This window comes from Camellia sinensis, chromosome 13 (genome assembly GCF_055761805.1).
Source record: "Camellia sinensis isolate YWXY chromosome 13, ASM5576180v1, whole genome shotgun sequence".
In the NCBI taxonomy this organism is placed as follows: domain Eukaryota; kingdom Viridiplantae; phylum Streptophyta; class Magnoliopsida; order Ericales; family Theaceae; genus Camellia; species Camellia sinensis.
Window position 1 is genome coordinate 64,430,680 of NC_138973.1, and position 13,595 is coordinate 64,444,274.

General features: G+C 33.4%; 1 protein-coding gene across 1 annotated transcript; it reads right to left on the reverse strand.

Moving 5' to 3' along the window:
- Nucleotides 1-6,494: 6,494 nt before the first annotated feature.
- LOC114262035 (AT-hook motif nuclear-localized protein 1) lies at nucleotides 6,495-13,324 on the reverse strand. Its single transcript, XM_028202362.2, has 5 exons — nucleotides 12,187-13,324; nucleotides 10,298-10,365; nucleotides 9,686-9,817; nucleotides 7,212-7,373; nucleotides 6,495-7,110 (listed from the first exon to the last, which is right to left on the reverse strand). Exons 1-5 carry the CDS (start codon nucleotides 12,551-12,553, stop codon nucleotides 6,838-6,840), a joined length of 1,002 nt encoding a protein of 333 aa, XP_028058163.1. The 5' UTR covers nucleotides 12,554-13,324; the 3' UTR covers nucleotides 6,495-6,837.
- Nucleotides 13,325-13,595: the final 271 nt, after the last annotated feature.

Genomic DNA, 13,595 nt, shown 5'->3' on the forward strand with positions numbered 1-13,595 from the left:
ATGTGTTTCTCCTTGACGTATGCAAGTGTGCTCTTTCGACTGCCAGGAAGAACTGCTCACTTGCCTCAACCTCTATAACTGCACTTTTTGTCAGGAAAAATATGTGATTCCCTACAAGTAAATCAATCAATGAGGATAAAAATTAATGCGAAAAAATTAAATCAAAAACAATACAAGAATTTTTACGTGGTTCTCTCAATGTGAGCTACGTTCACGGGATCGAAATCTGATTCCACTATCAATTAAATAGTTTCCAAACGATTACAAACGAGACATGAATGGTTTTACAAAACCATCTTTAAGTGAATTTTAAATAATTATAAATAAATAAGAAGAAACACCTCACCAAATAAATAAACCAAAAGCTTCAAAGAAAATTAAAGAAGATCCAAAATAACAAACCAAATCAACCTCGAACTCTAAACCAACCGCTTGAAAGCAGAGCAACAAACCAAGGCACCAATTCTTGTTTGACCAAGTCAAATCCAGAGCCACAAACAACACCAATTGAAACCAGAATTATACACCAAGCACTGCTGCTGCCGCTCAGCTATACTTCGGATGAACATAATAATATATCTATATATTATTAAATCTTGGACTTATTTTATCAAAATTTTAATTATTATTAAATTAAATTGAGTTTTCATAAATTAAATATAATATATAAAAATATATTATAATTATTATCAAATTAAATTAAACTCTTTTAATAAATCATTGAGTCCCAAACTTTAATAATGAGATATACCTCAAGACTTTTTTTGCTTGCTTTGTTTATCTGGTCACATGCTTCCAACACAACTTCTGCATCAAGACATCTGTCTACCTTGCATATCTCCATTCCAAGTCACCAACAAATAACCTTGGGCCACGTCAGCACCTATATTGACAGACCAATTTCACCCCTACAAAAACAGTTAAATATCATACTTTTGACAAATGAAAATATCTCATTTTTATTATATGTGATCTAAATATTTTTAATTACACAAAGATGTGAAATGACACTTTTTAAAAAGTGATTAAAAATGACCTCTTTTAATCACACTCCCAAAGATTATACTTTAATAAAACTTAAAAGGTATGATTACAAAATATACATCACACAAAAAAAATGTGATCTTTATCTGTATTTAAAATAGTGTCTTTGTATTTCAATATCAATAGTTGTGTGTAAGTTAAGAATCAATTATAGTAAGAAATGTTACGAACTATAGTGTTTGTTAAGAAATCACATATTTATAGAATCAAGTGAAGCTTTTTCTAGTTTGATATTTTCATGGCTATGCATCTCAACATTTTGACGGGAAACTCTATTTACCTTTCTTCATGGAAATGAACTCAATTTCTTTTTAAACAATTTTTTTTTGGAAATTCATCCGCAACTTCCTTATAATCACAAGAAGTTAGTTGGTGGATTTAGAGAAATACTCCACATCATGAATAGGATGACATTAGTCAAGTTATTTTTCAAAAATTAACAAAAAAAATACTAAATTTTATTGTTTTAACCAATCAAAATTAAGATGGGGACACTACTTATATTTGTCCTAATACCATCATATAATTTTCATAAACCACAGGCTCCCGACGCCAATGACAATCATATCATGAATGTTATTGTTATCATCACCAACATCGTTGACCCATCATTTCCACGATTTTATTGATGATATAATCATTATTGCCAATGTTATCATTGTGGGTATTTTTTTTGTAATAATATAAGAAAAATATATAAAATAAAATAAATACAAATGACAAAATAATTTTATTATTATTATTAAAGAATGAAATACAAAATAAATTATACAACTAAAAATACATAAATAAACTAGATTACATCATAGAACATATTACAAGATAGATTCCTATGAACATATAAAATAATATGTAAGAAATTGTTCAAATCTAAAAATTTTAAGAACAAAAGATAAGAGATGCAAATCGAAACCTGTGTGATGTCACAATTTCTTTAAAAAAATTCACCGCCTCCCGATAAGTGTTAGTGGTACGTTGGCGCCTGTTTTTTAGGATATGACAGTCGAAGTCAACTAATGGAGAAACACTTTCTGAAGAGTTTCGATGAACTTGACAATGGCAACATACGCTTTCTCTCTAATAAGAACCAAAGAAGGGGCTAGCACAAAGAAGATAGAAAAGTTTCTTTAGTATAAAAATGTTCTCCAATTTTATCTAAAGAAAATCACAAAATTTCCACCTTAAAAATATGAAAATTGTTTGAGGGCCCGAAATCAACGGCTCGAATTTGGCTCGAAACCCAAAATGACGTCGTTTTGGGTTTCATTTTTTTTCTTTCTTTTTCTTCCTTTTATTTCTTTCTTTCTTTTCTTCTTCTTCCTTTTGAACATAGAGGCGAGAGAGAGAAACAGAGGCGGGAGGCAAGAGAGAGAAATGAGAGAGAGAGAGAGAAGAGAGAGGAAGAGAGGAGGGAGAAAAACGAAGGGAGAAGAACGACGGGCTGTGTAAACGGTGATGGCGACGAAGAGATGCGGCTTCTTCCTCTGTTTTTCTTATTTCATGTGGGTTGTTGGGTTTGCTGGGTTTGTTGATTTTGATTTTCATGTGAGTTTCTTGGTGGGTTTGCTGGGTTTGTTGAATTTGATTTTGTTGGGTTTGATTTTTTTTTTTTTGAGTTTTTGTTTTTGATTTTGATTCAATAACTCTCTCAATTGAAAGTTCAAAACGGAAGGAAGAAGGGAAGGGAAGGAAGAAGGCAGAAGAGAAGGGAAAGAATTACAGTTTCGAGCTCCACGTGCATCAATTTTTGGAAGGGAAACCAGTTTTGAGCCATTCGAGCTCTTACATATTCGGGCCCTGTACTAGAGCTGTATTTCCATATCATCCATCTAAGCTGGAGGGAAAAGACTATTTTTATACATGTAAGTTGTAGGGAAGGGGTCTTAGCCATGAAGTCTATCATTAAATCTAGCATCAATGGCCATCAACTTTAGCCATTAGGACTAAAGTTACAAAGGTACAAAACTCCCATGTGTATAATATGATCATCAACTCCATCGTCAAAAGATTAGAGTTATAAAAGTTGAAAACCTCCCTTGGATTATATATATATATAATGCTATTTAAATAATCTAATTAGATGGGTTACAAAATGGATACGGGTGTTGGGTTACAATCCGATCCAAACCCAGTCTAAAACATATGCACAAGACCAGTCCAATCCAGCATAGCAGATTCTGGCCCATGCCCAAGACTAAGTACAACATAGCCACATATACAAGCCTAGGCCAATCCAGACCAAGACTAAGACTAAGTCCAAGTCCAAGCCCAAGCCCAAGCCCAAGCCCAAGCCCAACTTCTATTGATATCTACTTTATGAAACAATTCTCAGTTACAACTTAATAGTTTCGGCTCATCTTTTCTATATTGCACTTCTCACTTAAGAGAATATAAAACCACCTTGACCTACCTCAACCGACGGTTAGATCTTACTTTAATTTTGAATTAAAATTACTGAAAAATCATTATTTTCTAACAATAATCACCATTATGTTCTCTCTCTATGGTTGACGAGGCGCACACATGTTGCAAATCATGCTGTGTAATTATAATCTGAAAATGTTATATGTATCAAATTTTCTATCAAATAAATGATCAAATGTCTCACATAGATGTGGGGTAGTATAGACCCCACACTCATATAAAACATTTGATCATTTATTTAATAGAAAATTTGATATCCCTAACCTTACCCATTACAATTACTCCAAAATAGCCAGGTCATCTAGCACATGACTAACTAAATTTGGATCCCCTGTAGTGCTTTAAAATAATAAAATAAATTTAAAAATGTTGTTTTTAATTTTGTTCTTCTAGTTTAAATTTCAACTCTTGATTTATTTTTTGATGTGGCACATTGAGGGATTCTATTCAAAAAATCATTAAATATGTTTATTTTTTCAATACACTCCATTAAATTATTTAGAATTATAGTTTATTTTTAATGCACCATATATATATATATATATATATTCAGATTACTTTTCAAAATACATCTAAATAATAAACAAGTCAAAACCTTTAATTTCACACACAAACTCAATTTGTAAGATCAAAATCAGGGTTCATAATGAGTTGTTGCTCCTAAATGTTGGAGTGAAATTTTTCTATCCACTTATTTGAAATCCGGAAAATGCGTTGGACCCCCTAGTGGGGGTGCTGGGGTCCTTGTCCTTGCTGATTGGCTGGAAAATAATTTTTTTTTTTTTTAGACTTCAGTCACTGACAGTATACCATGTAGCACTGGGGTGCTGGGGGTGCCTAGTCACTAGGGTCTCCAGCATCACTCTTTGAATCCCCCAGGCCATTAACCCTACGTGAGTCCTGCCTCATTCACATGCCTCCTCATGGTTGGAAGTTTGACAAACAAAATTTGGGTGGAGATTGATTTCCTTATAATAACCGAAATGTGAAGTCGGGTCTGTAGTGAATGAACACCATAGGTTTCATTGATTTTATTTTGTTTTTTTAATATACAAATCAAACCCACCAAAATGGTGGGTTTTCTCACTGCAAGGTATTGTGACAGCACTCACCCCAAACTTATTAATATTGATGATAATAGTGAATTTTGATGTGGTGGATTGAAATTTTGAAGTGTCTAACGGGTTAATATAGATGACAATATCAATGGGCTATTTTTTGTTGAGAAGTTTTGGAATGAGAAAAAAGATAAAGCAAAAATAATTGAAACTTTTAAGAAGATGAAAAGAGTTGAATATGAAATATATTTTATTTTAAGATTTAATGTGTATTGTCCTTCTTATTCATCCAAAAAAAGTGTATTGTCTTTATTAATAAATTTATATTAAAATATAATATGAACCAAAATTTTAAAATTTTAATTGAATGTACTGAGTTATTATTTGAGTACAAACAGAATCGTCCAGCGCATTATCATTCAAAACATTATAGATTGCACTACAGAACTACAGAAGGTGCTCTACTACAGAAAATCCATTTTAATTATTATTGCTTGATATAGAATTTGTTTGACTAACTAAAAGCAGTATAGGTGCTAGACCAATAGACTAAAACTAAAAACCACAATTAAGGACCAAAAAGCAAAGTCAAGGAATATTTGAGCATAGACCGAAACTCAAGCACACAATTGAGTATGAAAATAACAACACTATAAATCCTTCTTTGTCAACCCAAAATTTACTTAGAAAAAAAATCATTGGTTCAAATTCATTTTATTTATAGATTCCACATCTCATTAATTTAATCTCCATAACACAAACACATTTAAAATAAATTATGGATTCATAAGAATAGATTCATAGCATTTTTTAAGATGAAAAAGCAGAAGTCAAGAATATTTGTGTCTAGAAAGTATGTGAATAGGTCAAATTTTAAAATTTATTTAATTTATCTCAATGATTCATTCAATGCCCATGAAATATAAGATGTGGCATATAATGTGAAAATTAATCAGGAAAACTTTTCAAGGGAGAAAAAATCACGGTCTCAACTTTCAAGGAAAAATTTATTAAAAAAGTGTAGTAAGACACAAGCGGAGGACTTACAATCAAACCTTGGCTAACATGTCTATGGTGTCTTGAAGATGATTTACAAGAAAGAAAGGAGGGTAGACTGCGCATGGTATTTCTCCACCGGGTCTCTTTGATGTACATTCTTGTCTTAATAATTAAATGAAATCCCTTCTCTGAATCGTTTGTAAAATGCAAATTTTTATGTAGGCAATTGATTCCCACTTTGCCCTTATTGTTGCTTTGCTTATTGGAGGTTGAAAAGGTGATACGAACCCCTTGATAGAACTTACCCTTGAAAAGCGATTTATAAAGAGAGGATGCCCAAAATGCTTATATGCACATGGTCAAGACCTATGCCAATCAATGCAGGATTGTAACACAGGGCTCCAACATAGAGGTTGGTAATCAGTTGCCAATCAATATCTATCAATCACCATAAGCTGTTTTCAAAACAACCAAAAAGGACAAGTGAGACCACCTCAAGCAATCGATTGCAGTATTTAGAGCAATCAATTGCCAAAGATTGGGCTCGATCGCTAGGCACCGGCTTTTGAAAAACAACTAAGCTATGCTCCCAATGAAAAAGCAAGAAAAAGAAAAATAAAGAAAGAAAGAAAGAGAGCTTTCAAAACCAAAATTCAATGACCTAAAATGCACTTTACGGTGAATGCATGTGTATACATGATCAGGTAAGGGAGCATTGCTTGATGTTGGTGTAGTTAGCTGTCCGAGATTTTCATCTTAATCACTCGCAAAAGATGCATTCCAAAGTTTTATAATAAAACCTATGATTTGTGAATGCATGTACGATTATATGTCGAATTCCTAATTTGATCCATAATTGAGTCTGATACCTTCCAAAATAGAGTTAAATGATGATATCTGCATTGTTCAATTAATAGTCTGTTGTATGATGATCAACAAATGTGAAGAAATATAGAGAAGACAGTGAAAGGAGCCAAATCCGAAAATATTATAAAGACAACTAGTATTCGAATCACAATGCACGAAAAAAAAGTTAAAAACTCCTAGGGTAATGATAACAGTAAAATATTCTACAGGAAGACCGAGGCAGACGAAGCCTGCCTAACGCACTAATTAAACCACAACACGAGAACAAACCCCCCATCGGAAATCGACATGCCGTTACTAATAAATTGTAATATGTTTACAGACAGACAAACAAACAAACAAAGGGAAGTGAGATGTGTCGATCGGAGTTTTTAATGGCCAAACGCGCTCACTGGTCAGTAACGAACCTCATAATGCATAATCAGCGGAGGCTCTCTTTAAAAAACTATCCAGCCAGAGTTACATTGATATCAGTTGGCTTATTCCTCGAGTCTGGAGGCAATGAAGGCCAGTTATTTCCATGGAATGAAGGAGCCGAGAGATTTGGCTTTGGTGTCGTAGAAGTGTGTGGCCCTTGCCAACCGTATGACTCTTCCATCTGTGTGCTAGAAATCGGGATGGCAGCCGTTGGTGTGGCAGTAGTTGTTATGGACTCTGTTTTCTGTTTCTTGGGCTTTTGTTCATGCTGGTTCCCGGCTAGAAAACTGCCTACAACAATCTGATTCATAATACAGAGGAAAAAATATCACAGTTCATGCAAAGCTCACAACTCAAAAAGGGATGTATTCCTCGATTAGCAGCTTAGAAGAAAGAACATACCTGCACAGGGCTGGCTGCTACTAACAAACCAGCAACTCCGCCCCCCATAACTCGTCCATCTGGGCTGGCTAAAGAGACACTCATGCCACCTGATCTGTTCCTTATTCCTCCAGTCTCAGCTGGCATGAATGACCCACTCAAGGAGAGTATCTCAAAACGGCCCTGAAAGAACAACAGTAGAAAGAGATGGCATTAGAGTCAATGATGAATAATAGAATATAAGAACGAGTGACAAACAACATAGTACCACAATCTCCTATTGGGACCGAAATGGGATGGAACTGATCAGAGCCGGGATGGGTTTGGAAATGTTAACCCAAATTGAGTTTGGGATGAGTACGGGGTTTAGCCAACCTGCCTTGAATCCGCCCCATGTCATCTGTTCTCAAATCCCCCAAACTATTTCTAAGATATTTGGCATGTCTTTTCTAATATATAGGGCATGTTTGATTGGACGGATTAGAGTATGAGATTGAGATTATTAATCTGTGGGCCCAATTATTCTATGTTTATTTTAACATTTTGATTTAGGATTATTAATCCAATAGATAATTAATCTAACAAATTTGTAAGATTATTAGTAATGGGATAGGAGTGAGATTATTAATCCAATGGATGTTAATCTAATTGGATAGTGAATACCACGCTAATTTAATAGAATTATTAATACTTCACTATTAATTTTGTGAATCAAACATAACCATAGAGGTGTAATATCTAGCGAGCAATGGCTAAACTGATACGTAGTTTTGATGTTTAACTCAACAACAACTGTGCCAGAGTGTGAAAATTTTAAATCAACAATAGTTGCCAGTATGAGTTTTTAAAGATGAGAAGAGAAGACTATTTTGATGTTTGTTATATCACATATTGAAACTAGCTGGATCCCAATCAAGAAAAATACAACGAATTTTTTTATCCTGATTATCAATATAACATCCATAAAACAACAAAAAGAAAAAAGAACAAAGAAAAAAAAGAAAAGAAAAAAGAAAAAAAAAGAAAAAAGAAAAAAAAAGGCAATTGCTAGGTGAGATTCAAAAACCCTAAATTGCCTTGAAGCCAAATGGTTTCCTATTGCACTCACAAGATTGCCTCTTTGTAACGTGCTTTCAACGTAACTCCGTAGATTTTGGATCCTTATACTATCTGGATTGGTTTGATTGAAGTAGGGATCAGTTAGGCTTATCCAATACAGTATTAAGGATAATATTATAAAACAAAGGTACATCAAGATCTGGTTGCCAGCTTTCTAGGAAAGGTTCAAAAAAATAAAGAGAATGGGAAAAAGACGCAATAAACTCAAGGAATCTCTTGTAGGTAATCTTGGGCATAACACCTAGAGTTAGAGGTTCATCATAAAATTCCAGAAAAGCTTCAAAGCACAAATTTCTCTAAAGCGACCTCAATTGAATTTGGAAAAGTATATAGCCATATAAGGGTTTTAGGAAAACTCTCCTTTCAAGTAGAAAATTGAGGCTTTGAGCTCTACAACCCATCTAAACACAGTAAAGCCATCATTATATAAAGATCCAAAAACATATCTTGACAGACCAATGAACCATTAATACAGCTCATATCCAGCGAAATTTAAAATCACTAAAATACCCTGGACATGGTTAAACATAAGAAAATACACACACACAAAATGTTGACAAGCATAGTAGTAATCTAAATAACCATTTCAGGCACTTTTGGAAGTAAAACTTTAATATGTAAATACTATTAACAAGGCACCAAGGGGATTCAAATTATATACAATTATAGAGAAAAAAATGGCAAAACCCTCCTAAACAATGTTCAGATAGGCTCCACCTTTGAATTGTACCGATTTCAAAAGTTTCATTCTTTCAATTTGCCCTTTCCTGAGCCTGGTATTGCTTGAAAACATCTAGTAATTAAATTAAAGTTACACTTACAGAATAGTAACAATTATACCCAATAAAGATGTAGATAAGGCGCGTAACACTGATACATATTTTTAACACCAAATATGGATTGCACAACCTATAAAAGGAAGGTTATAAATGTTGATTTAGACAGCACCAATTATACTCAACAAAGCCTTAATATTAATGCCCACTGCTTGGGGTGGCTACATGATCTTTTAGTTTTCAAAAGGCTCTATATAGGACCATATTTGATTGGGGAGAGAGAGGCAGCACCAATTATACTCGACAAACCCTTAATATTAATACCCACTGCTTGGGGTGGCTACATGATCTTTTAGTTTTCAAAAGGCTCTATTTAGGACCATATTTGATTGGGGGGAGAGAGAGAGAGAGAGAGAAGTAAGCAAGAAGATTGACTGCTATGTCAATATAGCTGATTGGGTTGTGCAAATTTCAGGCAAATTCAATTTCATAATACTTAGGATCATCCACTAGAAAGTTAAGAATTCTTCAAAAATGAATTCATATAGAAGTAACCAAGAAGATTGACTATTTCGTGAAAGAGAAGATTAGATGCAAAACCTCATATGTCAATGTACCACCAGAAGAATCAGGCTGACGAAGTGTGACACTTGAAATTACACCATTTGCAGAAAGAATGCATATTGCCCGAGGCCCTTGTTGAGAAAATGATATGACCTTCATGGTAACATCCTAAAAAGCCATAAAGAAAATCACTAATGCATAAATTCAAATTTAACTTCTTGAATATAAGAATCATGGTAATAGAAGTTCTCCAAAAGAAGTTAAAGATCATGATCATGCATTCCTCTTCTTTTGACAAACAAAGATCTCTGGGCACGTGATTAACTTTCAAAGCAATATGCTATCAATCAACGCAACAAACAGATCAAGTTCACTTCGAGTATACCTTCCATTTGCAAATTACAAAGTTAAACATGACATTTAAAGTTCCATAAAAAAAAAACAATGGGACCAAAATATTTGACAATTATAGTAGGCAGCGTGAGAAATGGTAGTCATAATAAGTCATGGACCATGTTGCATATCTTTTTAACACATTTTATCTTTAACAATATATATACAGATTTTTTAAAATGTCTATTCAGACCTTATATAAACACAGGATACAGTATTATCTTCAAACAAACCACCAATTGTGCTAACATTTACCTCTCCAGCATTGACGGTGATTATATGGGGCGTGAAATTAGCACCAACAGAGCATGAAACCCATTCACCTACAGAGAAACATTGACTTCAGAAATAACAACATGAAACTTACGCTCTTAGCAACAAACTTATGGATTTTCCAATTTAAATAACAGAGACATACAAAACGAAGTAGTAGAGTAATTTTGGAGTCTGATGAAATTTTATGTTACCCCATAAGGCTTCTATATTCCATATATTTAACGAACAGGAAAACCTGGCCTACAGACCTAAATTATCATAAAACAACACAACAACTAAATAAACACATAAACCATCAAACCTTATAATAATTCAAGTATTAGGGCAGTCATATTATCATATACTAAATCCTGGGGTAATAAACAGTCATAGATACACATTTAGCAATTAAAACAAAGGGCAAAAACTAAGTGACCAGAATGTGGAGCAAGAGTGAAAACAGCTCATTTGAAATTTCCTAGGGTTGGAAGGGTGTATTTATTTTTGCATGAAAGATATATTAAAGATTGCATTATGTAACGTATAAATATTATTATTTTAGTTTATTATTATTAAATATGTTGAGCTCAGAAGCACAAACATGGATACTGCGTGCGGCGATCTTCAAAAAATTAGGATATGAACACGTGGAGATATGAAAAACATATTTATATTTTACATATTTTTATTTATTAATTTTTACTCGCAAACCACCAAAAAAATGAAAAACTAACGTTCACTAATTCATCAACATGAAAAAGCCAATCAATATATAAAAATCATTCAACATACAAAATACTATTCCATTAATCATAAACCATTACATCACAAATGTTAAAAGCATTGAAGTTTATAATGAATGGATCATCCATAAAGAGAAAACAAATCTCCATTTTGTTTAAGAAATAATAATACGGTGTTAATAATTAACCAAATATGCACAAAAATTTCTACAAGAATAGAATCAACATAATTGAAAGCCAATAATAGGGACACTAGCAAGATGAGATGTGCAATTGATTTTTTCAAAAATATACACTCTTTGCCCCTCTCAAATGAATTTTATCGCACTAATTAGAGACATCGAAGATTATGAGAATCCCAATAGTAAACAAATGATACCGGAGAGGATAAATCAAATGTCAAAATCACAGATGCTAATGCTCTCCAGTGAGGCTTTGCCAAGTGTAGCTGGCAAATTGCCTAACATTGATTTTCCGGAATCCTACCCACTTGGTAGAAAGAATCAAAAACAAAATGTCAATACGATGAATATCTTACAAAATGACAATATGATGAACATCCGTTAAATTTACTCGTTTTCCAAGAGAACAAAATACTACATGACATCAGGTCCAAACAAACATCTAAAAAAACAGTTAAACAACTTTCCCCTCTTCGCAGCAGAACAAGAATGGCACATTCCATAGTTTTGGTTCTTTTACTCCTCTTGTTATGATCTCCTAAAAAGGTAAGAAGTACTAAAAGACAGCCCATATAAATGAATATTCCTCATTCCCACACCAAACCACAAATCCCAACTTGCTTTCAGAGCTAACACACTTGCATCAGGATACAATTTGGGGTATCTAATCACAGGTCCCACATCAAAACCAGCATTATATGCCATAGAAAAAGTCTAGAAACACATAGTTCTGTACAAAATAGAAGAACTGTAGGCCATAAACCTGATTACCCCACACTTAAAATTCTAACACTTGACATCAATTCCGCCGCCAAATCAAATCAAGTAAAACCCAAATTCGCACATGTTCAAAACACCAACTATCATTATGCATAACAAAACACTTCATTCATCTTCAACAATACAAACACAACACAAAGCAATTAACTTTACAAGGGCATGAAATGAAATGTATTTTCAATACCTAAATTCTCCATCTCCATCTTGTGCTGCTGTTGCTTGCTAGCCGACCCCGCCGGCCGGACTTTTCCCCGCTTTTCGGACGAAAAATCGATCACCGGAGACGGCGCCGAAGACGAAATTGGCTTCGGAGAAAGCGCCATAGTGACTGTCCCATCTGGGCCGTACTTCCTTGGCCGACCCCTCTTCTTCTTCACCGTCAGTGGGAACCCCGCCGCCGCAGACGGCGGCGATACGCCCACTGCGGAAGCCGGAGCTGATCCAGTGACCTGGCTAGGGTTTTCTGTCCTAGGAGCCACATGGTAGTCCGATGGAGCATCTGATCCCACCACTGTAACCCCACTACTGCTAATAACTTCCCTTCCTTCCATACCCAAGACCGTTTAAAAAAAAATTAAAAATTAAATTTTTAAAAAAAAAATTCTAGGATTTTCTCAACAAAAACCCATCATTTTACTCAAACCCAAACACACGAAAACTCCTTAAATTCCTCCAAAAAGAAATTTTTTTTTTCTTGTTTTTTGGAAAAAAAGAAAAAAGAAAAAAGAAAAAGAAAAACACAACTCAAAACCCAGAAAAGAAAATAAAGAAAAATTTGAAGCTTGAGAAGCTTCTTAGAACAAAAAGAGTAAAGTAGATTCAATCTAAAACAGAACTGAAACTATTCATTTTCAAATTTGTTGCTATTAGCAGAGTAAAACAGAGAAAGGGCTTTAATGGTGATAACTTTTTTTTCAAGAAAAAAAAAATTACTCTATTTTTGGGAATAGAGAGAGATTGAGAAGAAAAGGCTGAATTTTTCTTGCTCTGTTCTGAGAAATTGGGAAAAAATAGGTTTTGGAGTTAATTTGGGTTCTAACTTTCCTCAGATTGTCCGAATTGTGATTAAAAAAGTAATAGAAGTAGAAAAAGAAATGAAATTAAAATATTGGGTGTGATTTAAAAAATCAAAATTATTAATTGTTAAAGCAAAGGAATTATGTAATTTGGTTAAGAAATGAGTGGAGTCCGGAAGGAGAAAATAAATATTAAAAAATATTATTGTAGTTGGGAAAAGTAAAATTAGGTTGCCAAGCCATGAAGACAACCATTCATTTTTTATTAAAAATATAACTTTTTAATATAATATAATTGTGTACATATCTCTTATTAAATGTATATATATATATAGTTTTTAGATAGACATCTTTTTATTTTTTTCCTTTTCTTCTCCTTTTGATGCTTATACTTTGTTTTTATCATGTGGAGACAAGCATATGAAAAGAAGTGAAAAGGAAAAGATTGAAAAAAATAATAATAATAATAATAATTTTGCAATTTTCATATATATATATACATTTTTCTTTTTCTTTTGTTTTTTTCAACAATGACATTGTTAAACACACCAAAAAGAGGATGGAATGGATAACATGG

Excerpts from the sequence above, each read along its gene's own strand:
- LOC114262035 (XM_028202362.2), bottom strand. The coding sequence starts at position 12,553 with ATGGAAGGAAGGGAAGTTATTAGCAGTAGTGGGGTTACAGTGGTGGGA. Across the intron at positions 7,374-9,685 it reads GTGGTACATTGACATATGAG|GGCCGTTTTGAGATACTCTC; the intron begins GTTTTGCATCTA and ends TTGTTCTTTCAG. Across the intron at positions 7,111-7,211 it reads TAGCAGCCAGCCCTGTGCAG|ATTGTTGTAGGCAGTTTTCT; the intron begins GTATGTTCTTTC and ends ATTATGAATCAG.